The sequence below is a fragment of the Meles meles genome, chromosome 11, assembly GCF_922984935.1.
Source record: "Meles meles chromosome 11, mMelMel3.1 paternal haplotype, whole genome shotgun sequence".
Classification (NCBI taxonomy): domain Eukaryota; kingdom Metazoa; phylum Chordata; class Mammalia; order Carnivora; family Mustelidae; genus Meles; species Meles meles.
This window is the reverse complement of record NC_060076.1, coordinates 36,971,924-36,998,684: the sequence shown is the minus strand read 5'-3', so window position 1 is coordinate 36,998,684 and position 26,761 is coordinate 36,971,924. Positions and strand designations below refer to the sequence as shown.

Sequence of the window (26,761 nt, the reverse complement as noted above, 5' to 3'; positions counted from 1 at the left end):
CAACCTTTCTTTCTCCTCTTTGACTTGCCTATCTATGGAGAAACTGGCAACATCACCTGAGCCTCTGAAATAATAAGAAGCTGTTTTTTACAGGGTTTTGAAGTAGCCTGCCTATGTCAGTCCCTCCTTTTCTGGTCCTCTAATACATAAATCTCCCTTAGTCCTTGGAATTCATCTGCTTTGGTAAAAACTAAAATCTTAGGTAGAAAGAAATTCCAAAGTTGAAGCTGAGTGGGTGATAATAGTGGTATCCTTAAGAAATTTATTCTTTTACACATGAAGACAGGCCCTCTACCTTTTCCACCCCCATCTGCACTGAACAGAGCAGGAGTACCCAGAAAGGACACACATGGTTCTCCTGCCCATGTTCTGTTAGGAAGCAATCCAACACAGAGAAGGAAGCTGAGACTGGGTGAGTTCTCTTCCTTTAAAGCGACCAGCCAGTATGTTTATTCTATTCCATTCTAAAGTCTCCCTACAAAGGAAGGGAAAACACCAGGGTACCTGGCTTCTGAATCTGGATTGTCTTCTTTTTTCTTCTGCCTTTTAAATCCATAATACCCCCAAAACCCTGATTTCAGAATTATGTACCTCCCCTCCCATATGTTGAAATCTTAGTATCTCAGAATGTAATTATATTTGGACAGAGGGCCTTTAAAGAGGTAATTATGGTAAACTGAGATATTTTGGATGATCTCATGTCCATTCTGAGTGGTGTTCTTATAAAAAGAGTTCAGGACACAGATGGGGACAGAGAGCAGATGGCTATCTGAGGTGAAGAAAAGAGGCCTCAGAAGAAACCAGCCTTGTTGACACCTTGATCTTGGGACTTCTAGCCTCCAGTATTGTAAGGCAATAAATTTCTGTTGCTTAAACCACCCAGTCTGTAATATTATGTTATGGCAGCCCTAACAAACTAATACGCCTTCAAGGTAGAAGGGGAAAGAAGATGATAGAAGAAGCTTCTGAGTCTGTCACCTGTGAAACTCTGTTTTCTGAGGTCTAGTTGGTGGGAAATGTGGTTGCCAGGCTGGTATATGGAGAACCCATTCACAATATACCATGTCTTTTATATCCGTTTACTATTATCCCTCTTATTACTAAAATGGGCTAACTGGAAATAGAATTGGGTCCTGGCAGTAGCTCAGTCTTTTTTTTTTTTTTTTTTTAAGATTTTATTTATTTATTTGACAGAGATCACAAGTAGGCAGAGAAGCAGGCGGGGGGGGGGGGGGGGAAGCGGGCTCCCCGCTGAGCAGAGAGCCCAATGCAGGACTTGATCCCAGAACCCTGGGGTCATGACCTGAGCTGAAGGCAGAGGCTTTAACCCAATGAGCCACCCAGGTGCCCCTCAGTAGCTCAGTCTTAAAACCTGAGAGAACTTGAACAAATCACTATTTTCTATTTCTCAGTTTCCTCAACTGTAAAATTAAGGATAACTGTCTTCTCTTACAGATTTCTGGTGAGATCATAGAAAATTGAATTTTTTTAAGTGTAAAGCTCTAGATATAATTGCTTGAGAGTTAACAATAGGCCTCCTATTACCAGAAGTGTTGGTTTTCAGGGCTCACACAGACCTTCCTAGCCTAGGACTAAGTGACCTGTCAGAGGTGTTGCTGCCCACTACTGGAGCCTTTGCTACTGAGTGGGAACACAGCGAAACCGCTTCTGATGGCTAAAGCAGGAAGGAGCCAGTGCCATAGGATTTCAGGTTTTTATAGGGATCTAGATTCCTTGGTAGCATGGGGTTCCTGGGATAACTATAAGGATCACTCAGAGAAGGCTCTCTATTTAGTATAATGGTGCTTCTCTGGGGCTTGAGAGGAAGAAGTCAGTGGAATGCTTTACCTGGAGGAGTCTAGGGGAGGTGGACAAAGGCTGCCATGGGTACTGCTGGGGACATTTTCCAAGAGCTGCTTTTGTGTGCTTATCAGGAGAAATGTTTAACATTTCTCAGCATTTTTTTCCCCCTGAAGTGTTCTGGACATGTTTATGGCCTGGATCTTGATGTTTGTTGGTGGTTGGTCTTCTGTAAATCTTAGATCTGGTTCTAGGCTGTGACTAAACCCTTGTGACTTGTAAGATGTCATATCTGTGCCTGGGATTTGGGGCAGCTTTTTTTGAAGGAATGGAGTTTGGCTCTGGTTTCTGAGGTGCATATCAAAACATCTCTGAGGAATGCCATGATACCAATGACTTGCCTAGAGTCAGAGGAGGGTATCAGATACTGGCAGCAGGCTTAGCTCCAGCTGGCAGTGTTTTCTGGGCATAATATCAGTAAAGAGTGGTACTTAGTAAATTTTTATGTAATTGGTCTGATTGATACCTCTGTATAAAATTATAAATTACTTGTTTCTAGATAATAAAGCAGCTCTTCTTGCTTTCTGTTACTTTCTCTGACTCTTGATGCTTGTTTGATCATCCACCCAATGGGAACATTTGATGATATTGGCTGGGAAGGAACTTTTCCTCTGTGAGGGAAAATCCTGTTGGCAAAGTTATGCAAAAGGAAGCAACTGATAAAATTATTCCACTTTAAATCAAGCCAACCAGTAAGTGGGTACCACTGGGTGTGTTGGGGCTATTTTAAGACACTTTGTTATCATTTAGGAATTTATAGGCCAGAAGGGAGATAGAAGTAATTAAGTTAAATATTTTCATTTTTTCCCCAGATACTTTCCTCAGTCTTGATTGTCATTTTTCTCTGCAGCATTCCAGTGTGTGTTTTAAAAATCCCTATTTGTAACTTCCTATTTCTGTGACTTCCATTATTCTAGATTTTCCTATTCTCTTCCTTCTTTTCTTACCTTGCCAGTTTCCTTCCCTGCTTGTCTCTTTCTACAGATTCCCCCATAGGCATTTTTTTTCCATCTCAAATCTCTATTCAGCCTCTAATCCAGAATCCTTAATTGAGCAACTCCTATATGGCTAGTACTGTGCTTGATCCTGGCTTTTGTGCTAGGTAGCCAGTTGAATTCCAGCTGGCCTTTCTAAGCAAACAATTCCCAAATCTATACTTCTAACTGTCCTTTCCCTGTTAGGTTCTATCCTTCATGTCTAGTTATTTACTAGTTATTTTCACCACAATTTCCCAAAGTTTGAAACTTCCCTCCTGGGCCTATTCCTATTCTTTGTTCTCTGTTTTTATTAAAATACCATCATTCTGCTAGTCATCCACTCAAAATCATGGTGTCATTCCTCCTTCTCTCTTGCCTCCCACGTTGGATCCTTTTCCAGACCTTGCTCTTTTTCTCTCCATGATTTCTTTTATAAGTCTCTTCTCTGTTCCCTTTTGTGTTCAGGTCCTCTCTACTGCATAGTCTATAGTGTCAGCCTTCCAAAGGTAATCTTGATCTTATTTATTTGTCCTAGACTACAGTGTGTATACCACTGCCAGCACTGTCTTCCTGAAACAGAGCACTAGTCCTGGCTACCATTTATGCTCAGGGCCGGAATTAGATGTCACATATTTTGAAGCCTTCCTCAAAGTCCTGGGTAGTTAGATACTAAAATTACTATTTTTCTATTGTATTTCATATACAGTCAGTTTTGGTGTTTATCCTATTATCCTGGAAATATGTGAGCATTTGACCCCAAGATTATGTATTTCTTAAAAGAATATATACTGTATGATTATTTTTTTAAAAGATTTTATTTATTTATTTGACAGACAGAGATCACAAGCAGGCAGAGAGGCAGGCAGAGAGAGAGGTGAGAGAGCAGGCTCCCCACGGAGCAGAGAGCCCAATGTGGGCCTCGATCCCAGGACCCTGGGATCACAACCCGAGCTGAAGGCAGAAGCTTTAACCCACTAAGCTACCCAGGTGCCCCCTGTATGATTTTTTTTTTAAAGATTTTTAAATTTTATTTATTTGACAGAGAGAGAGATCACAAGTAGGCAGAGAGGCAGGCAGAGAGAGAGAGAGAGAGAGGGTTTAAGCCCAGCGGCTTAATCCACTGAGCCACCCAGGCGCCCCTGTATGATTATTTTTATATTAAGTTCATAAACAGGTTGAAGTAATCTGTGGTGTCAGATTGTAGAATAGTGATTACCTTTGCAGGGGATGGGGGGGGCTGTTGGTAGTGACTAGATGGGAGCACGAGGGGTCTAGTGACTAGATGGGAGCACGAGGGGTTTCTGGAATGTGGATGATGATTTGTTCTTGATTGGGATTCTGTTTACATTGACATGCATTTTTCTTTTCTTTCTTTCTTTCTTTTTTTTTTTTTAAAGATTTTATTTATTTATTTGGCAGAGAGAGATCACAAGTTGGCAGAGAGGCAGGCAGAGAGAGAGAGAGGGAAGCAGGCTCCCTGCTGAGCAGAGAGCCCGATGCGGGACTCGATCCCAGGACCCTGAGATCATGACCTGAGCCGAAGGCAGCAGCTTAACCCACTGAGCCACCCAGGCGCCCTCTTTTTTTTTTTTTTTTTCAAAGATTTTATTTATTTATTGTCACAGAGAGAGAGAGCATGAGCACACAAGTAGGCAGAGGCAGGGAGAGAAGCAGGCTCCCTGCCGAGCAAGGAGCCTGACACGGGACTCGATCCCAGCATCCTGGGATCAAGACTTGAGCCGAAGGCAATGGCTTAACCGACTGAGCCACCCAGGCTTCCCGACATGCACTTTTTTATATGTTATAATTCAATAAGAAGCTTACATAAAAGCTAAACAAAAATAGCATGCAGATACAAAACGGGGACTTTTTAACTTTATATCTCTAAAGCTTAGCACCCAGCAAACTCTTAACATATATCCGAGAGTGAACGAGTGAATGAATGGAAGGTTTCTCCTTGAAAGAAAGAGAGTGAGAGGAAGGAAGGAAGGTTAATTTTTCTTTCTATTAGTAGTTAAATTATAGTCTCAACTTTTTAGTTTGACATTCATAACCACTCATGATTTAGTCCAGCCTATTTTTCTAACTTTTGTTAATCCAGAGGCCGTATTGTATAGTTGGAAGACGTTGTGCCTTAGAATGAGCCAGTGCCAGAGTTTGAAGTATGGCTCTACTACTTATTACCTGTGTACCCTTAGGCTTAGACAAGTTGCCTTGCCTCTTTAGAAATGTAGTTTTCTCATCTCTGAATTGGATATGGTTTGCCTCAGCAGATAGATATGGAGTAAATAAGATAATACATATACAGCAGGACCTTGCATGTTGTTGGTATTCACTAAATACTCATTTCCTTTGTTTTCCAACAACGTATCTTCCTTTTTGTCCTTTTCATATCTGTGCTCATCTTGCTTCCTCTGCCCTAAGGCCTTTTCTTCTCTTCAGTTTCCACATATCCAAATGTTATTCAAAAAAAGTGAAAAATCCAGAATACATCAGCTGTCTCTACACCTTCAAGAACTGGAGAATCAACAACAAATCAAACCAACTCCACATGCAAGAAGGGAAATAATCAAGATTAGAGCAGAGATCAATGAGGTAGAAACGAAAGATACAGTAGAACGTATCAATGAAACTAGAAGCTGGTTTTTTGAAAGAATCAATAAGATCGATAAACCATTGGCCACACTAATCCAAAAGAAAAGAGAGAAAGCCCAAATTAATAAAATTATGAATGAAAAGGGAGAGATCACAACTAACACCAAGGAAATAGAAACAATCATCAGAAATTATTACCAACAGTTATATGCCAATAAGCTAAGCAACCTAGATGAAATGGATGCATTCCTGGAAAACTACAAACTCCCAAAATTGAACCAGGAAGAAATTGACAACCTGAATAGACCGATATCTAGTAACGAGATTGAAGCAGTGATCAAAAACCTCCCAAAAAACAAGAGCCCAGGACCTGACAGATTCCCTGGGGAATTCTACCAAACTTTCAAAGAAGAAATAACACCAATTCTCCTGAAGCTGTTCCAAAAAATTGAAGCAGAAGGAAAACTTCCAGACTCTTTTTATGAAGCCAGCATTACCCTGATCCCCAAACCAGGCAAAGACCCTACCAAAACGGAGAATTTCAGACCAATATCACTGATGAATATGGATGCAAAGATTCTCAACAAGATCCTAGCAAACAGGATCCAGCAGCACATTAAAAAGATTATCCACCATGACCAGGTGGGATTCATCCCTGGATTGCAAGGTTGGTTCAATATTTGCAAATCAATCAATGTGATAGAACAAATCAATAAGAGAAGAGAGAAGAACCACATGGTCCTCTCAATTGATGCAGAAAAAGCATTTGACAAAATCCAGCATCTGTTCCTGATGAAAACGCTTCAGAGTATAGGGATGGAGGGAACATTCCTGAACTTCATAAAATCTGTCTATGAAAGACCCACAGCAAATATCATCCTCAATGGGAAAAAGCTTGCAGCCTTCCCGCTGAGATCAGGAACACGACAAGGATGCCCACTCTCACCACTCTTGTTCAACATAGTATTAGAAGTCCTAGCAACGGCAATCAGACAACAAAGAGAAATAAAAGATATCCAAATTGGCAAGGAAGAAGTCAAACTCTCTCTTTTTGCAGATGACATGATTCTTTATATGGAAAACCCCAAAGACTCCACCCCCAAACTACTAGAACTCATACAGCAATCCAGTAATGTGGCAGGATACAAAGTCAATGTACAGAAATCAGTGGCTTTCTTATACACTAACAATGAAAATACAGAAAGACAAATTAGAGAATCGATTCCATTTACTATAGCACCAAGAACCATAAGATACCTGGGAATCTGGGAATAAACCTAACCAAAGAGGTAAAGGACCTGTACTTGAGGAACTACAGAACACTCATGAAAGAAATTGAAGAAGACACAAAAAGATGGAAGACCGTTCCATGCTCTTGGATCAGAAGAATAAACATTGTTAAAATGTCTATACTGCCTAGAGCAATCTATACTTTTAATGCCATTCCGATCAAAATTCCACCGGTATTTTTCAAAGAGCTGGAGCAAATAATCCTAAAATTTGTATGGAATCAGAAGAGACCCCGAATTGCTAAGGAAATGTTGAAAAACAAAAACAAAACTGGCGGCATCCTTTAGGATCAAGCTCAGATGCCACCTCTTTGACAGAGCCTTCCTGATTCCCATCCAAACCAGAACGTTGAAAGCTAGAAATACTTTCCTCTCTCAAATTCTTCTACATTTTATCAGTGTCTCTTAAGATAAGTATTAGTCACTCACTCGAACCTTTAAAGAGTTTCTGAAAGCTGCCCTTTCACTCCAGGCCCAAAGAAGAGGTGCTCTAATTGGGCTGTAATGATGGAGGCAGGAAATCTACTAGTTGGAAATAACTGGGGGCATGAAAAGACAAGTTGAGAAAACTGCTTTTGATATTATATGTATATTCTCCTCTTGCACTGGGAGAGATTCAGATGTCTAATCAAGAATGTGACAGAGGGGGGCACCTGGGTGGCTCAGTGGGTTAAGGCTCTGGCTTTGGCTCAGGTCATGATCTCATTGTCCTGGGATGGAGCCCTGCATCAGGCTCTCTGCTCAGCAGGTAGCCTGCTTTCCCCTCTCTCTCTGCCTGCTTCTCTGCCTACTTGTGATCTCTGTCTGTCAAATAAATAAATAAAATCTTTAAAAAAAAAAAAAAAGAATGTGACGGAGGAGCAAGGGGTCAAGTTGCAAACTGCTCTACCTGTGTTTTGAATTGGTCTAGTTAAAGACATCTTTATAGCCCAGCCCGGTTTATCAAGGTAGGAGGTATGTGGGAGTTTGAGTCTGAAGTCTTAGGAATTAAGAGCAGATATTTAGGGGCGCCTGGGTGGCTCAGTAGGTTAAAGCCTCTGCCTTCGGCTCAGGTCATGATCCCAGGGTCCTGGGATCGAGCCCCGCATCGGGCTCTCTGCTCTGCGGGGAGCCTGCTTCCTTCTCTCTCTGCCTGCCTCTCTGCCTAGTTGTGATTTCTCTCTGTCAAATAAATAAAATATTTAAAAAAAAAAAAAAAAAAAAAAAAAAAAAAAAAAAGAGCAGATATTTACCTGGAGTTTTTTCTGTGCTTAATATGCCTTGGGGGCCTAGTACACATAGGTAGAAACAGAGTTCAAAGATGTAGAGATCCTATTCCTGGCCACTTATTTTCTTGTTACTTCTGCTTTCTACTTGAATTTTCCATATCCATATCCATATATATGCTTTAACTCCTTTGTTAGATTGCGCTTGAGGTCAGGAACTGATTAGCTCTGATACTTAATAGACAGTAAAGTTTTGCTTAAAACTATGAAATGAAGTCACACCGCAATATAAGTAATTGGTTGCAAAAGAAATGATTAATACTTGTAACAGAAAATCGAGGGAGCAAACCCTTTGAGTTAGGGTGGTCAGAAAAGTCAGAGGAGGGGCGCCTGAGTAGCTCAGTTGGTTAAGTATCTGCCTTCAGTTCAGGTCATTATCCCAGGGTCCTGGGATCAAGCTCCAAGTCAAGCTCCCTACCTAGCTGGCAGTCTTTTCCTCCCTCTCTCTCTGCACCCCACCCCAATTTGTGCTGTCTCACTTGTTCGCTTGCTATCTCTCTCAAATAAATAAATAAATAAATAAATAAAATCTTAAAAAAAAAAAAGAGGAATTCCCAGAGGGTACTAAGTCAGCAGTTGGTATTAAGTATCAAGAAATGCCCAAGAAGTAAAGTAACGTGAACTTAGAAAGATGGAAATCAAAGGGTAACTTGCTTTCTGTGTAACATTAAGTTATATGGAGATCCATGCCTCCGTATGAGTAACATTCTTTCTGTAAACAATGCAGTGAGATTTACCACCATTCCAAAATAGGCACATCGTGAAGTATGGCCATAGTGTATAAAATAGGACTTCTTAAAGCAAAGGAAAGAGGTAAATTGTAACAAATAATTTCCCCTTATTCTGTAGGCTTCTGCTTCCCTTTGCTGGTTGTCATATTCAAGCATACTAGGGAAATGTGTTTATTTGGTCCACACCTGAGGACATTCAAACATAAATAGACAATGATGACAAGTTAGGGACGGCATTCTAGATGCCCTTGGAGCAACCTGGAGCATTTCTTGTGACAGGTGAGATAAAAAACTGTTGACTGGTTTCTCCCTAAAACATTCTTCCTTTTTGGGCTTTTGTGATATCTTTCTCTCCAAGTCCTTTTCTTATATCTGACAGCTCCATCTTTGTTTCCTATGCAGCATTTTTCCTTATCTGCTTGTCCCTTAAAACTTGGTGATTCCTAGGACTCTGTTTTCCACTTCTTTCTCTGTACCCTAGATAATCTCAACCATGGCTTTACTCATAAACTGGTAATTCCCAAATTCCTATCTCTACCTTAGTCTTCTTTCATGAATTCCATACTTATATATCCAGCTGCCTGTGGATCTTGTTTCCAGGATTTTCTTAGGCACCATGTGCAATATGTTCAAACAGTACTCATTGTCTTTTCTGTCTCTTCCACCTCATCTCCTGTATATCCTTTCAGTAAGTGGTACTACCAGTCACCCAAGCACAAAATCTAATACTTCTCTCCCTTGAAATATATAGTATGGATATATAGTATATAGTATAATATAATATAATATAATATAGTATAATATACTATATATAAATATATAGTATAATAATGCCCATATCATAACATTTCCCTATTAGGTTATAACCTACCTAAAGGCAAGGATCATATCTTTTCATTATGCCTGGTACAACACCTAGGTTACTCAGTAAGTATTCATTTATTACTTATTTAAAAAATTTTTTGGTAGAATTGTATTAGTAATTCTCAAAGGTACTGCATTTGTTTAATGGGGCTGCCATACCAAAGTACCACAGACTGGGTGGCTTAAACAACAGAAATATATTGTCTCATATTTCTAGATGCTAGAAGTCCAAGATCAAGGTGTCAGCAGGGTTAATTCCTTCTAGGGGCTATAAAAGGTTGGTATTCTTACAAATTTTCAAAGATGGTTGGGGAGTAGGAGGTAGTGTTGCAGGAGGGTATACTAGGGAGGATGAATATTTTGCTATAACTCAAGTGAGAAATAATGAAGCCTAGATTAAGGGTTGTAGAGAAGGGGACAGATTTTTTTTTTAAGATTTCATTTATTTGACAGAGAGATAGCGAGAGAGAAAACACAAGCAGGAGGAGCAGGAGAGGGAGAAGCAGACTTCCCGCTAGCAGGGAGCCCAGGGCGAGGCTCTGTCCAGGACCCTGGGATCCTGACCTGAGCTGAAGGCAGATGCTTAATGACTGAGCCCCCCAGGTCCCCCAGAAGGGGAAAGATTTTATAGATAGAAAGGTACAATACATTAGACTTGGTGACATGTGATAGATGGACAGAGGGTTTTGCAAGGGATTCTGTCACTGGATGGAGAATTAGAATATAGAGGTTTTAAAGGCCTTGTGTTTGAGCAGAGGTCATCTCCCTGTGTGATTGGTATGGGTGAGTTGGCAGTGTAGGGCTCCAGTGCCATTGCCACCAACAGGCTTTCCCTTGGCTTTCCTTGCTTTGCCAGCTAAGTCTAGCTTTCTCTCTTGACTCATCTAGTTGAGTACTTGCCTCTTTCCCCACCATACTTCCCTATTATTTGTCAGAGATCATTAAGAGATTTGTTTCAAGTCTTCTCTTCTCATTTGAATGTTAGCTACCTTTTTATAATTCAGTGCTTCATACCAGATATTTTTGAATATATGGAGAACCCCCTTCTTTGAGGCCCCTTCATTGATTCCCAGGACATTAGCATTCATATGCTAGCTAAGAACATATTTTGAAAAGCTTATGGAAGCAAGGCCTTATACCAAAAGAATTCTCCAGATTTGGGTTTACCCTAAGGTATATCTCAGAACAAGCACAAATATTTGATCAATATTAAGCCAGTTAGAATATAGCCACCTTATGGTATAAAGGGTTCATTTCTCCATGAAATTTCAGATTTTGGATTCCTATTAGAGTATCCTCCACATATGGTCCCTTGGCTTCCTTAGGGTATAGAGGTTGAGGCAGGGCCAGTGTACTTTGTGGATTGTACTGAGATGTATTTAAGTAGGTACTAGTTCGGGACCAGTCTTAGTTCTAAATCTGGGAGCTGTGACTTTTGAACAGGTTTATGTAAGAGGGCAATAAACATGTAGACTCCTTTGATTATGAGTTTTTAATCATTTGGTCCTGGAATGGAAATGGGGCCACAGCCTTTGGAGGTACAGGCTAAAAACCTGTTTAACCTGGTAGTCCTGAGGAGTTTATCCCTCCAGGTTTTTGCTAATCAGGGATGGTGCTTGACCTGATTGTAGTACTGAAATTTGTCAGCAGTTTGTGACTCCTTAGGCCTGCCTTGCAGCTTGTCAGGTCTGATTTAGTAGCAGCTATGTCTCAGTATATCAGTAAAGTCAGCACATCTCTGCCAGGCTCATCACTTCCCTGCCAGGCTCATCACTTCCCTAGGGTGGCATGTACCTGAGGGAAGGAGAATCACCTCCCATTGCCCATCATTCTCTCTTGCATGCAATTTCTGAGCAGTTTATGGAGGGCACAATTCTAGGGGGAACAAAGTATTTTCTCAGGCACCAGAACAAACTATTTTCCTGATGAAACAGATCCTGCTTGTGTGACCCACATCTGTCTCTCTTGTTGCTTATGGCTTTACTTAGTGGTAGAGAAGAGTCACGGACTTATTCTGATGTAAGTCAGACTTTGGCTCCACCTATCCTTGGCATTCTTGTATGTGATTGTCAACATTGGGAGATGAGGTAGGCACCCACTTGTTCTGACCCCACCATTTTCTGGCAGCAACACCTGAAAAGGCAGACCAGATTTGGAGCAGGCCCATTCTTTGCTTTTGGACTAGTCATATCTGGTCCAAGGGAGACTTAAATGGTTTATTATTATTTTTTAAAATATTTTATTTATTTATTTGACAGACAAAGATCACAAGTAGGCAGAGAGGCAGGCAGGGGGGTGGGGTGGGGGAAGCAGGCTCCCCGCTGAGCAGAGAGCCCAATGTGGGACTTGATCCCAGGACCCTGAGATCATGACTTGAGCTGAAGGCAGAGGCTTAACCCACTGAGCCACCCAGGTGCCCCAACTTAGATGGTTTATATAAAAGGGGAGAATTGTAGTTGGTGAGCCCCTCCTCCAGTATCCCTGTGACGCTACTCAGATGCTTTAACCAAGGATGAATTTTGTGTGCCAGGTGGTCTTCTGACTAACCCACCCATTTGGTTCCCCTTTAGAGCTCCTGCAGCTCTGAACCTTCCCACAACTCTGCGTGAGTGTCAGTGTCTCATGTTGAATTTCCATCTTGACTCATCTATCTCTAGGCGAAGATCCCTGCAAAGATTTAAATTGGGAACCAGACCTTGAGAATGTCTGTTCAGAGCATTTCACAGCTTCTGGATAAATGCGTTTTCCTTCTTAACCCAATCTGTTTTTCCAATTCTTCCCAGTTAGCTTTTGAAAAGCCCTGCTTTGAGGAAGCTTCCCAACTGAGGTGGGTGCTTATGCTATTTCCTACCCCAGAGCCGAGTTCACTGTGACAAGGAGGCTGCATTGTTACTCATATGGCTCAGGAAACAGAAAGTATGTGTTTATCCCAAAAGGCTAGTCCACAGAAGAGATCTAACTGTCCTTTGATCATGTGATGTCTGGCAGTCCATGGGCCCTGTTGATTGGTAGAAGGAGCCTGCCTTTTTAAATTTTTTTTTTTTTAACAAGTGCTTGTACTGACAGCTGTTTATCACTTTCCCACTTACTCTCTGTACTTTTGCTGAAATACGGGAAGGTGGAAAGATATAAAGGTAATTTATGGTCAGAGCAGTATGAACTCTCTTGTGAAGTTTGAAGACCATAACTAGAGGTTGCAAATTTGTTATGCCTTCTGTTGTAAACGTGTCTTCTCCTGTCTGAGCCTTTATTTTCCTGGAAATACCCAAGTTGTTTAGAAGATGAGCTGAATGTGTTTGAATTGGCAACTGGAAAAGACAGGGTCACATTAACCTCAGGTATAACATCTAAAGCCTCAGCCAGGTCGGTGGATGAAGCAGGAAGAAATAGGTTTTTTAGTCAGTGTCCTACCTCTGAGGATATTCCTACTCTTGAGAGTTTGAGCTTCTCAGAATAGGAAGCCCACACCCAAACCTGATAATGACAGCCATTCTCTGGGCTCTTTATGAGTGGGAGGGAATTCTGATTTAATCAGTCTTCCCTGTATTTCTTGTTTTAAACCCTTTGCCTCTTTCTTCTGGCTGAAATATGGGAAGCTCCTCAGTAAATTGGCTGTGACTTCCACTGAAATTTGACACTTTTTAAGTGATTTTTTTTTTCTGTATTTAGATGTGGTTATAGTTGCACTGTCAGTCCTTATCTCTTCTGTCATCTAGCCAGCTCCCGACTGGGTTAGGAGGTATTTGCTCTGCTCTTAGTGTTGGCTGCATAATGAGGTAGATGGTTAAGAAATGGGTTGTTTAACATCTCTTGGAATCTAAATTTTCTTCCTGGGTTGAGGGGGAAGCAATGTTATTGGAAAAAGGCAGTAGGGAGGCAAATGTTGGCTCTGGAATCAACATTTTCTCCTCGGGTTCTTGGATAAGCCAAGGAAATCATTCTTCATTTAAAAGTTTATTTTATCTACCATATAGGGCTGCCTGTTTTGCAGTGACAGTTTCTCGGGTGGCCCCCATAGACTGACTTCCTGATTCCTGGCTAACAAAGGCCATGTTTGATTATGGATTGTCATGAAGAATGTTGCAGGACAGCAGAATGTTGAGAGCCTGGCTTGGACATGCTAGGTGAATCAATTTTGTCCCCCTTCCTTTGGCCTGAAGAAGAGAGGGTCTTCTTATTTAATCAGGCTCAGAGGAGGTGGAATAGGAATGGCTTCACTGGATTGTTACTGGTTAATTGGAGCCCTATACTGAAAAGAATTCTGAGTTTCTTTGGACTCAGTGTTTTTCCTGTCCTGTGGGGTGCAGAGTGGAAAGGAGTATTGTATATTTGATGTATTTGGCATTTCATGCTTCATGGCTTCAAGGATTTCTTGCTTATGTTTGGCATTATGTTGCAATGAACAACTTGAGTGCTGTTTGAAGATAAGGACATTCAATTTCCTGATGAGTCCTGAGTAGAATTGTTGAGTTATTAGAAATTAGGGCCACGTGAGAGCCACCTGACTAGCAGCTCTCCATGGAGATGGGACTGCCATTGGCAAAGAGGAACTGCAAAATTTGGGATCATGAAACTGGAGCCTTGAATCTTAAATAGCTTAGTCAATGTGATTTCACTTTAGTCTACTTAGTTCCTAATTCTGGATCCCAAAACAATCTGTGGTCCAGACTTCTGCAGTAGAGGGTCTACCTCAGCCCAGCCAGCTCCCCTTGCTCCTCCCTAATCATTGCCTTGGCATAGCCTAAGGGAGTTCCTGTTTTCCAGTTGGTTATTTTGCTGTGGCTGTTCAGGAAGAACTGGACTAGGTATCCACTCTGAGAGCATAGTGCTATTTGATGTTAACTGATCTTGGGTACTTAACTTGTTTTCCAGCTTTGCCAAATGCAGAAAACAGATTATATATATAGCAAAAACAAAAACAAAAACCCAAAAACAACCAACTAATAAAAAAAAAAAAAGCATACAGTTTGTTTCAATAGAAGGCAAGACTCCCTTTATATTGTGTTCTTGCAATTTCTTGCTGTGTTCTGTCTTCTCTCAGAGACTGGGAGCTCCTCAAAGTATATAGGTCTTTGGTCCTATGTCTCTTTATATCTAACAGCCCAGGCATGAGAGAGGTAGATAGGCGGGGGAGAAGAATGAGAGAAAGAAATGGGGGAGGGGAGAGAGTAAGATCTATATTTAGCGGGAGGGAGAGACACTCACCAAGGGTGTGTGAGTGAGCTTGCTGGCGAGGTTTGTGTGTGCGTGAGTGTTCTGGGAAAGGGGGTGTGTGCGCCAGGAACGTGTGAGGAGGGCTGGTGCCCTATGGGAGGTTGCAGGCAGGAAGCAGCTGGAGAGGAGGAGGAGCAGCAGCAGGAGCAGTAGCTGCCCTGCTTTCTGTTTCAGTCTCAAAGCCTGGAATCGATTGGGTTAGAATTCCACATCCAATTGAAGTTTGGCTGCTATTGCCTTCAGCAGGGCCGGTCATCAGAGTCCCCCTCAGCAGAAGTCTGGACAAGATTGGATTGCTAGATTTGTAGCCAGCGAGACTCCTGCCCAGCCTTTCACTGAGGGGATTTCTCTGCTGGGCATTGTTCCTATCATCAACTTTGCACCGTGGAGCCAGCCAGCTGGTGCAACTGAGAATAATAGCTCCTTGGCTCTGTTTGTCCGTTGGGCAAGCAGCCATACTGTGGCTTAGAAAGTTCATCCTGTGGCTTCTCTGTTAAACCGAGGAGTGCTCCTGAACGGATTTCCTCTTAAAGACAGCACTTGCATTCTAAAACTTGAGAATTTGTGATTTTAATGTTTTTTTTTTCCTTTTCATTTCCTTAACTCTTATTTTGATTGCAGCAGCAAGGTAAGTGGTATCGAATGTATGACTGACTCTGAACAACAAGCAGGGACAAAAGCAAAGCATTTGTGGGTGGAATACAGAGTAGCTACATTAATTACATAACTGCTTGAGCCAACTTGCTGGTGGGGGTCATTAAAATGGGTGAAAAATAGCATACTCAGCACTGGGGGTAGAATTTTCATGTGCATGTGTTTATATGCTGATAATCTGACCATCGGTTCTTCCTTGGTACTCTCCTGTATGTATATAAATAACTTAGCCACCCCTCTGAATGTGTGCATACTTACATACAAATAATCTGTTTCTCCCTTTTGATATGTCCATATGTTTATAAACTGACCATTCCTTTCCTGTGTGTACACACATAATAGAAACTCATTCAACTCATTCATTCATTTTAAATGAATATACACAAGCCATATCTCCCTCCATGTGCATACTTAGATATAATCTCTTTATCTCACGCATGTTGTATATACTTGGGTAACTTTCCTCTTCTGGTGTATGCCTTTATATATTAAGAAAACCTTTTATTTTTCCAGTGTGTGAGTGTGTGTATACTGTCCTGTGTGATGTAATAATTTTTTCCTCGCATGTGTACATATGCCATATAGACAGAAAAGTCATCTTGAGTTTGTTCAGTCTTGAGAGTATACACTATGTATAATAATCTGTCCATTTGCATCATGTATGTGTGACAAAAATAGCATTAACTTTACAGATTAAAGATCCCCTTTCAAATCCTAACTACTCAGTGACCTTGGTCAAGTCATTTAACCTCTATGAGCTAATTTTTCTTCATTTATGAAGTAAGAAGAATCTTCCAGCCTCACAGGGTTATGATGATAAAATATGTCATGATAAAATAGGAGTCATGTAAGCTGTAAAATTCTAAACAAATATAATTTTACTATTGTTACATGTCTCTCTAGTGTGAGTTGTGTAGGATAGTCTTTGACTCAGCTGCATTGAGATTGTGTTCTTGTCTAAGAGGTCTCTAAGTCTTCCCTGCAGAGGGGTAGCTTCTGTCGAAGTAATTAGGTTTAACCTGTAGTTTTGCCCAGAATATTGGAAAAAAGCTACCTATTGCTACAGAGTGTCTAGAAAGTGTGAGATTGAGAGAGAGAAAAGGTCTCATTCTCTGTAGTTTTGGGCCTTATTCTTTGTAGCCTTGAGGATTGAACCTGTCGCAAAATGGAAATATACTAGCTCTAGCTAGGATCAAAGTGAGAAGGTGAAAAGATGAGTAAAAGAACAAAGCATTCTGCTGCCCCTGAGATGGCAGCCAGCAATGAACATCTGTGTCAGGTTTTGAAGGCTCTATACAGTGTCCCCTTTCTCAGCCTTCTAGACCTGTGTGTCCAATATGGTAGCCACTGGACACATGTGATTGTTGAGTACTTGGCAGGCAGGCTAGTCTCAATTGAGATGTGCTGCAAATGTAAGATATATACCAGAATTCAAGGATTCAGTATGAAAAAAGAATGCAAATACATGATGAATAATTTTTTAATATTGATTGCATGTTGAAATGATTAATATTTTGGATAATGAATTATATAAAATATATTAAAATAAATTGTACTTTTTTTTTTTTTTTTACTTTTTATGTGACTGCTAGAAATATTTAAATTACATAATGTGGCTCACATGAAGTTTCTAATGGACAGTGCTGTTCTAGACCTGTCATTCAGCATAAGGATTGGGGTAGCTCTTCCAGCTGGAAGGGCAAATGGAAGCCCCATGATAGCAGCTCTGGGGATGGTAGGAACCATGGCACAGCCGCTGCCACTACCTTCTTTATTTGTCCTGCATGAGTCCTCAGGAAGATTTAAGTGCATTTGAGAAGAGGTCTCCCAACTTAGTTTTTACAATAAAAAGGGGTTATAAGCCATCAATCTAGAAGTAAACCTAGAACTCGAAGCCACATACTGTTATGGAAACAAAAGTGAATTAGAATTTAGGAGACTAGACTATTGCAGTTCTACCATCACTCATTTATTCTTTCCATGGCACTGAGTTCTCACTGTGTGCCAGGCCATATGCTTGGCATAGTAGTGCCCTGTGCTAGGCATTGGGAATTAAAAAACAAAGCACAGCTTCCTGTGTAATGGAATTCATATCCACTGTGGGTCCTCAAGAACAGATTAATAACAGCAAGGGTGTCATTTTAGGTCATGGGTTTAATCTTGGGTAATAGAGCTTCTGAGGATCTAGAGTAGCTGCCTAGCCTATAAAGACTTACACATTTAAAATTTAGAAAAAACACTGTGATATCTAAATACAACTCCTCCATAAGCTAGATCACAATGTAGTATGAGATTCCAGGTCTAGTATTCTATCAAAGACTCTTTCAACTCTAAACTTTTCGGTTTTGGTGTTCTGATTCCTTTTATTCAATGGCAAGATTTTGTTTGTTTGTTTGATTTTTGTTTTGAGCACCATACATGCCAGGCACTGTCCTAGGTGCAGGGAATATAGTAATGACCAAAACAAAGTTCCTGCTTACATTCCAGAATAGAGAGGTGGTTAGAGAGATAGATCATATATTTGTTTGCTTGTTTATTGCCTATCAGGTAGTAGTAAATTCTTTGAAGAAACTATAGCAGAGTAAGGAGACAGAGAATGTGGGGTTTTTTTGTTGGGAGGGGCTAGTATTCAGGGGCTAACTAGATTCTGGCTCACATGTCTTCTTCAGTCTACTCATGAGAACCATGAAGTAGTAAGGAATTATAACGCATGCTTCAGAAAAAAAAAATGGTGTGACATTTGTTAAAAACATTAAGGCAGACTATGTTCAAGGTGATTATTACATTGGGGTATTGTAATGGGGAGAGAGATTGAGCCTAACTCTGATTATAAGGAGAAGTGAGAATTTATAGTCAAGGAGCAGGTAGAGGGTCTGTGGATCAAAATTACTAAGAGGAAACATCAAGGGTAGGGCGAAGTCTGGCTAAACTGACTTGACATGAGTTTTGCTGGAGGGAGGCCAAGGTGGTGGATAAGGAATTTGGTCAGATATCAAAGATGAATAATGTTCATAAGCTGAGCCGGCAGGATTCTTGGCAAAAGTGGATGAAACAGAGCTCAAAATCAGGGGCCTAGTCAGAAAGAGGACTTAGAGCAACCAGACTCAGATTTGGTCAAAAGAGAGAGTCTTTGTCATGAGTATCTGATTCTGGGTGCATATGTATTTGTTTTATGGTTGGTTATATTCCATGGTATAGTAAATCTGGTACTGCTGACGGGGAGCCCGGACAGGGTAAGAATATCCAGCTCTCAGGACTGGTGTTCTTTCCTCATTTTGTGGTCTTGATATGCTAACCCTCTGAAGGCTGCATCCTTCCTCATGCTACTTTATGTTACCAGAAGTTCTGTCTCCCCTTTTGGATATAATGCTTGAGGTTTTCTTTCCTTTACCATGTCTAGCTTCTGGTGTGTAAATGGGGTTCCTCCTAATGCTGATGAGGAGGAACGGCAAGTCCTAGGAACTGTAGTACCTAGTTTGATCTAGGGCATTCTTTACTCCTGTTAGCTAATTCACTCTTCAGGCCATGTGACTCTGACCACTTTCTCTGACAATATTTGTAAACATTGATTCTTTCCCAAAGATTAACATCCTAAAAGAACTCCTTCCTGTTGTAGCCCTAGAAATCCATTCCTCCCACCTTGTTAGCCATACAGTGTAATTGGTAAATGGCCCAGGAATGATCTGACCTCTGTAGAGTAGTGTGGGGAGGTGTGCTCAGAGTTCCTGGCTTTCTGTCTTCTGGGCTTATTTCACCCAGAATGAGAAGCTGCTTAATAATATGTACAGACAGTTCTGCCCTGTTCCCAGAGGTCCCCAGTTGGTCCTCCCAGCCAATATTTGGGTCAGAAGCAATTTTACAAGGAGTACTCCCATTGCTAATCACATTTATTTGATGTCAAAGAAAGAGACAAAAAGAATCAGCCATTTCAGAAAACAGAGGGGTTTTTTCCTTTTGACTTTTTTTGGTAGTCTGGTGCTATTGTGATTTAAGGGTCTACTCCCTGCCATAGTTCTCAGCTTTCCATCCTTGAAGTTTACTCCTTTGGATCAATACATTTTGTTTTGATATGTTCTTCTTTCAGACAGAGTTATCCCTTGAATGGACTGCCTTATTTTCCCCAGCTTCAGACATTCCTTAGGAAAAGATAGCAGAAAGGTGTGGCCATTTTTGAGAGTGTATGTATGAAATTTGGAGAGTTGACTAGAGGCTAATAGAGCAGGGCAGAATGAGAGCACTGGATACCTTGAAGAAATCCAGAGGGTCAGCTTTGAGCTGGGTGGACCCCAGTGCCTCATCCCATTACAGCTCAAATATTACTTCTCCATGGCTTTCCCTGTCCAGGTTTTGCTGGGCCTCTTGCTGTCTTCTCATTCCCCATCACTGGAATTAAATGCTTATTATTTATGACTTATTACAACTTTTGTTATAACATGTTTCACTTAATTTTGTGATTGTCTATATGCCTATTTCCCTCTCAAAACCTTGATATATTAGGAAGCAGGGACAGTGTCTTATATCCCTGGCACAAAACTTGGTGCCTGACAAATCAGTTGACTTGATTCAGAGATCAAACTGTCCTCACTCTTTAGCCCTTGTTATTTCATTCCTGTGGACGCTAGTAATAAAGAGAGGCTCAGAGGGAGGTGGACTTGACTTGGGCTTTCTGTCTCCTGGTATCTTACTTGTTCCTGAGCCAAGTGACTAGTTACTTCTCTGGACATTACATTGAACTCTGTCCACTGCTTCAAAACCTAAATATCTGGATGGCTGAATGGGTTTGGTGCCTTTAGGGAACCCATATCCCCAGAAGGTGATTCTTAGGGTCATCTAGGGGCAGTGGTTATAACTCATAAGTTTTGGGGGAGTTTGTTTGTTTGATACGGAAGCAAGCTCTTTCTTTGAGGCTGGGAGAAGTTGCTATAGTTGGAAATTTTCTATTTGTTAGTAACATAGGAAACCAGGAAGCTTTGCCTTCAGTCCTTTAGGAGGCTGTAGGAAAGGACTCTGAACACAGTGGCTGTGCCATTAGCCCCCTGTATGGCTCGCCAGCCAGTGTTGAAGGCACTGTACTCTCAGAGAAGACACTTGGCAAGTCTGTCCAGGAAGTTAAGCCAAGCCTATCTGGAGTATTGCTCTGAAAAGCAGAAATAGACCTGCAGTTAACCTGACTTGCACTGAAGCAGCAGGAGAATCAGATTTACTTTTGCTCCCGAAAAGCTGCCTTCTCTGGACCAAAGTGGGGTTAGTCTCTTGGAAGACCTGGCAATGAGTTCTGGGCCTCACCAGCATTAGAAAGGAAAAGTTTGCCTCCTCTAGCTGTTTGCTTCTTTCTCAGCTTTCAGACTGCCTGAGGGAGCATGGCAAGCCTCTTGTCACCTGAATGAATTGTTGGGAACCGACTGTTTTGACTGTTTCGCTCTCTCTTTTTTTAATCTTAAGAAACAACTTCTAGAAGAAAATAGGATTAAGAAAGGATGACACACTCTAGTGGTATGGTTCCAAGCAGTGCTGCAGACCATTAAAAGAGATTGGGAAAGATAGGAGTTTGGGGGTTAGATAGAAATCATGGTTTACTCAAATCATACCCTTTTATAGGTGGTCACATGGTTGGCAACATTCCTGTGACTATCTTCCCCACGTTATAGACAAGGATGCTAAGGAAAGAGAAGTCAAGGGTTTAATCCAAGGTCACTGATTAAGCAAGACCGAATTTAAGTTTTTTGATCCTCAGTCTAGTAGCACTTGCTCATGGCTTCACGTGGTCATATGCGGACCTTCCATCTTGGTTTAGTAAACAGTCTTTTTCTTTGAGACAAACTTGAAAGGCTGATTACCAGTTCCAGCCTTTATCAGACCAGGGACCTTGTTCAAAGCTAATACCAGGTGCCAAGACAAAATCAGGTGAACCTAGAACTTGCACAGTTGGGGCCGGGGTTGAGGGAAAGAGAGGGGTGGCTTTGGAAATACAGTTGTGCACTTGTGGAAGGAGAGAAGGAATAATTTGACCAGTCAGTCCTAGAATTGGGAGCTTTGCTGTCTAGGCAGTTAGGCACTAAGCCCAAGACCCAGCAGTTCTGATTGTGCACAGAGAGTGTCTTCTCTCTATCTCCCTCTCTGACACAGATTATACTGCTTTGGCCAGTTAGGGGTATGGCTGATCCTGGCCCCTTGAGACATAGGAGTAAAGCAACAATGCTAAAAAGGCAGTGATTGGGCCTTGGCAGTACCTCACAGAATGGGTAGCATTTTTAGGTGAGGAGTTCCTAAACGAAGTAGAGTTTTTAGAAGAACTACAGAGAAGAAGGGAAGACATGAAATGGGAATTAATCTCGTTTCTTAGTTTCTAGTCTCTTGGTTCTTGGCCTAGTTAATTCCAGTGAAAGAGGTCAGCTTAATCTTTATCCCAAGTCATATGACTCATGCTTCTGATTCTTCCTATGAAGGGAAAGCACAGTGTTTTTAACTTTTAAGCACATAAACTGTAGATAGTAGCCCTTCCTGAAAATGAATTGCTGTGGGAGCTTTCAGCTTGTGCTCTTCACAGGCAGTTTCCCCCTTTTAGGGTTAATTTGAGTTACTGGGAAAAGAAAAGGAGGCAGGAGTTTAGATGATTTAGAAATCTAAATCAAATCTAGAAAATGGGGAAGTCATCTCTGATTGTACAACATGAAGGATTGCATCTCCCACCAACCAATTCTACCTCTCCCAGGGTAACCCAGTAGAACCAGAAACTATTGGCAGTCCCATGCAATCCTGGACTCCTAGCTTTTCCCTTTGTACTTTCTACTCTGCTCCTTCCCTACACTCTGCATGATCCCAGTAAAAAGGAAAAGGATACCAGCCCCATGTAAGGTAATAGTCATCTTTACCTCTGTAGTAGTCACTTGTAGTTTAGGGTATGGGGCAAGACTGGTGGCAGGCTAGCTTCACCTTTTTGAAGAATACCAAAGTATCCTCAAGCCCTCTGTGATATAATCAGTTCCCCACCTGTCCCATGCATTGTTCTCTCCAGGCCATTTGGAGGGCTAGAGCAATCCTCTGTTACACCAGGGTACTCCAAGAGTACCTTGATGCTCTGAAGGAGGTCTTAGATCGAATGCACAGTAGAGGAGAAAAGCCAAACCTGTGTGTTGATTAGGCTGCACCAAGCGCTTAGGGACTATTAAATGGAGTTCAGGATTCCAGGCTGTCCCTGAGCTTCCTTCATCCCTAGCTGACCCACCATATGTGTGTCTTTGGCCACATGCCCCCTAGATCCCAACATGCTGAATGCACCTGAGTCTGGACAATGATTTTTGCATATGCCATGCCACCTTGTTCCAGAATTTTTAGAAAACATTTTTTTTTTTTCCCCTCCAAGTTTGAAATACTTGCCATGGTCTTTTTTTCCAAGTGAAAGATAGCTGTTTCTATAAGCACAGGCAGAAACCAACCTTGGAATTGCTAAGTTTTCAGCAAAACATCCAACTGGGAAAGCAAACATTCCATGTCTTGTCTCTGTCTTTCACTGTGTATGTAATTTGAGCTTTGTAGTTAAGCATCTATTTGTTCATTCCTGAATCAGACCCTAGTGTTGTATTTTGTAAAGGTTCGGTCACTCATTGACCTTACCCACCTACTTCCCAGGAGTTTGTCTTAATTTTAATGCCTTTGAGTACTTGCCCAGAACACAAGGAGTTGATACATCAATACTCTGATGGGAAGCCAAGGAAAGAGAAGTGACTGCCTACAGCCTTGAAGGCCAGCAGTGGGAGACAGGTCAGGGTTGGCTTCTGCAGTCTTAGAAGGTAACGTTCTTATTCCTGCTTGACAGCTTGATTTAGATTAAAATTATCCTGCTGCTTTCTGACCTGAGTGCACTATTTTCCTTTTTCATTAGCTGCAGGATAAGAGTCAAGCCAGGATCCAGGGGCATGTACCGGGTTTGGAGACTACACATGGGATCATTCCAGACAGTACTGTGGGCTAAGCGCAAGGCATCAGCCAGCCATAATTGCTAGAAATAGACTGAAAAGAGCAGGGCAGTATATTGTCTTCCAAGACAATCTCTGTTAAGCACCCTGACCAGAAAGAGGAAGAAGCAGAGAATCCCTCAAACCCTGAGGGAGAAAATGAAACGATTGTTGCAAGAGTCAGAGGAAGAAATCATGGTCACCTTAGGACCCTCTTCTAGGCTTTCTCCAGATAAGGCTAAGTCAGAGACTATGTGTGGCATCAAGAGCAAGTCCTCAGGCCCTGTTGAATCCTTACCAGAGGATAGCTCCCTGCTCCCTCACTGTGGCTCAACAGCCTCAGCCATTGGTGGGGATAGAGATGGGGGCCTGGCTCAGCATTGCACCTTTGAGCAGCAGACCGGCAGCCAGTTTCCTCTGGGCTCCACTTCCTGTGCTTTAGGATCTGGCTCTCAGGACCTCTTGTCTGTCAGCATAAGCACAAGCTGTCAAGAGCCCTCGGAAAGGAATCAAGCCAAGTCCCTTTTGTCCAGAGGCCTTCACCAAGGCTGCAACTGTGAACAGAGAGAGCCTCTGGGGGATGTAGTAGACTATATAATCAGAGAGCTACAAGGCATCAGCCGTCTCCAAACTGAAATTGCTGAGCTGCAGCAGCACTTGAGCCAAGTCCGGGGTTCAGTGGATGAAGTGTCTAGCTGTGTAGACTCAGTTCTGAGTGAAATAGAAGGCTTGCAGGTAGGCAGCAGCTCCCTGGCCAAGGAACCCCATGTGGACAGCCCCGGTGAAGAAGCCATTCTGTATCTGTATGGACTTCCTGAGCAAGATGGGGAAAATACCATGGAGCTGGTACACAGCTTTCTGGCCATGCACCTCTGTGTTAACGGCATGCAGTGCAACAGGTACATCAAAGAGGCTTACAGGGCAGGCAAAGCCCCAGCTCCCAGGCCTACTGTTGTGAAACTTGCCCATCTAGAGCATAGAGACTTCATCTTGCAGAAATCCATCCTTTTGCAGAGTGTAGGGGTCCGAATTGCCACCAAAGAAGAACCAAGCTGGCCACAGTGCTATAAGAATCCTCAAAAGGAGTCTCTTTCATTTTTGCAACAACTTCAGGATCATAATGCAAATTCTTTAAACCAGCATGAACCACTTCTTCAGATGGGAACAGGGGACCCAGGACCCATAACAGGAGCATGTCAAATGAGGGCTCAAAATCAACACAGAGAACCTCAAACCCCTGAGCAGCAAGGCCTTTACTTTCCACCCAGGAATAATTTCACAAAGCCAAGTGATGTATCTAAGCCAAGAAATGAAGTGGAAGGAACATCAGGAGTCTCCCAAGTTACCAGTGGCAGTTGTGGTGAGCTGACAGGGAGAGAACCTTCTGAGGAACCTTCCCCAGTGTTAATCTCAGAAGAGGAGGGTTCTGGGAAATCCCAGGTTTTCAAACAGTCCAGACAAGGATTTGAAACATGTAGTGTAGCAAAAAGAGAAAACAACTGCAGCAATAACAGTGAGACTGGCAGCTGCCTGTCACTGTCTAGGTTGCTGAAGACAGAGGACAAGCTCTTGCCCTGTGAAGCTGGTCTTGATATTCTGAGCTCCAAGCAGCTAGAGGACCTTTTAACAGACAAGTCCAAAAGATTTGCAACTCTGAGCCATGACCACATGATGGAGGAAATCATCATAGGGCCTGAGACTTTCAGTGACATGGTTCATATTGACTTGAATGAGGAGGAGGAACATGCTACTCGGGTCCTTAAAGATGTCTTTGAAAAGTCATCCTGTGGCTTGGTTGGCCTGCAGGAGGATGAAGATGTTGAAATTAAGTTTTACAAAAGCAAACTGGGCCGAGCAATTCACCACTTTCGTTCAGCTCTGCAGGGCGTGTTTCAGAAGCTGGAGAATAATGGGTCAATCAGTCCCGAGGACCTGGAAAGCAATGAGAGCGGTTCTCAGTCAGAGAACAGTGATAGACTTCTTGGGGCAGTGAGTTCAGAGGGTGCCCAAGATTTCTCTGTGGAGAGCCCTGGGAGTCAGGAGAGTGAGAGCTTGCTCAGTGTGGTCTCTGGTGGAGTGGACATCTCTACACAGAGAGACCAAACCTTTCAGGACCCCAGCAACTTCTCTCTTGCTTCTAACTCCTCGCCTATTGCATATTCATTACCAGGTTTTGCTCTGGCTCCATGTCTGGGAGGTGAAACGTGTTCCAGGCCTGAATCTCCCAAGCAGGGCATACTAAGCCTAGAGCAAGTGTGTGCAGAGACCATCTACCTCAACAAGTGCATCAACAATTTCAAAAATGTTCTGAGAGAGAAAAGACTGAGGCAGAAAAAACTTTTGCATGAGCTAGTACAGAAGGCAAACCATATCTCAGTAGAAGACATACACTCAGGTATTCTAAATCTATATTTAATGGGGTCACAGATGGCTGGGTATGGCCTCTATCAGGCTAGTCTGAGACCCACCTTGGTGGTGAGCTTCACAAGGTGATGGGGGAGGACCACAGCTTAAATTAGTCTAAATTACTCGAATACAGATTTTAAGTTAATCCTTGTGGGAAACGGAGTGTAAGAGGGTTCTAAAGCAACAGGAAAGGAGTTCTTGCCTGTAGGAAGCTTCCAGTGTATTGGGGAGTTGAGGGCAGCTTTAGAAACTACCTTTCCAAAAAGGGAGGAACATGTAGACAGTAGTTTACAACAGCAGGTCCTTTAGGATATGCCGCTGTAAAGTAGGTATGGTGTAGGAGGCAGGAATGGGCATATTGCTCACAGGCACTGGAGGGGCTGATGCAATCCTACACTGCATTTTGAAATTATTCTAAATGGGTTTCTTGCTGAGATAAGATTGTCATCTCCCTAGCAGCTGATGGGCCATTGTGGGAATTTCCTTTATCCTAATGTTTCTTCTTCCCAGTACTGGACTTAACACAGAACCTTATTTTCAACTTGAAGCTGTCCAGTCCTTGTCCTATCCAGGAACCAGACTCTGCCTTCCACAGGTCATACTCCTTCCATTTCTGGATAAATGCTCCTCACCTAACCTGGAGAATGGAATGGTTTTGACTCAAGGAATGAGAGTACTTTTTTTTTCTAGGCAGCATGGAGATATGTAGTTTTAAATTTACTTCTCCCAATCAAAATTAAATTTATCCAAAGAGCATATGCTGTATTCATCCAGTTTTAAATGTAAATGGGGTTGTCCTCCCATGCATATAACCTGATTAATGTTTCTAAGGGAGAATTAAAATTTTGAAGCATATTGTGTTGACAAAGGTGTGAGGGAACAGGCACTCCTGCATTGCTGGTAGGATGGGAGTATAAATTGGTATAACCTCTAAGGAAGACAATTGGCAAA

The 26,761-nt window shown here is 42.0% G+C and overlaps 1 protein-coding gene across 10 annotated transcripts in view; it reads left to right on the top strand.

The window, feature by feature from the left end:
• Nucleotides 1–26,761, top strand: part of UNC13B (unc-13 homolog B) — a 233,197-nt gene that overhangs the window by 153,989 nt on the left and 52,447 nt on the right. For 2 of the 10 annotated variants that reach the window (XM_046023715.1, XM_046023714.1), the window contains exons 1-3: nt 14,938–15,423; nt 23,079–23,239; nt 23,332–25,799. The exons of 6 other annotated variants lie outside the window; for them this stretch is intronic. In XM_046023715.1, the coding sequence (XP_045879671.1) occupies nt 23,564–25,799 (2,236 nt within the window). In that variant the 5' untranslated portion in view covers nt 14,938–15,423; nt 23,079–23,239; nt 23,332–23,563. Of the gene's footprint in view, nt 1–14,936; nt 15,424–23,078; nt 23,240–23,331; nt 25,800–26,761 lie in introns of those variants that run through there. 2 more of the 10 variants (XM_046023713.1, XM_046023712.1) reach the window with 2 other exon arrangements.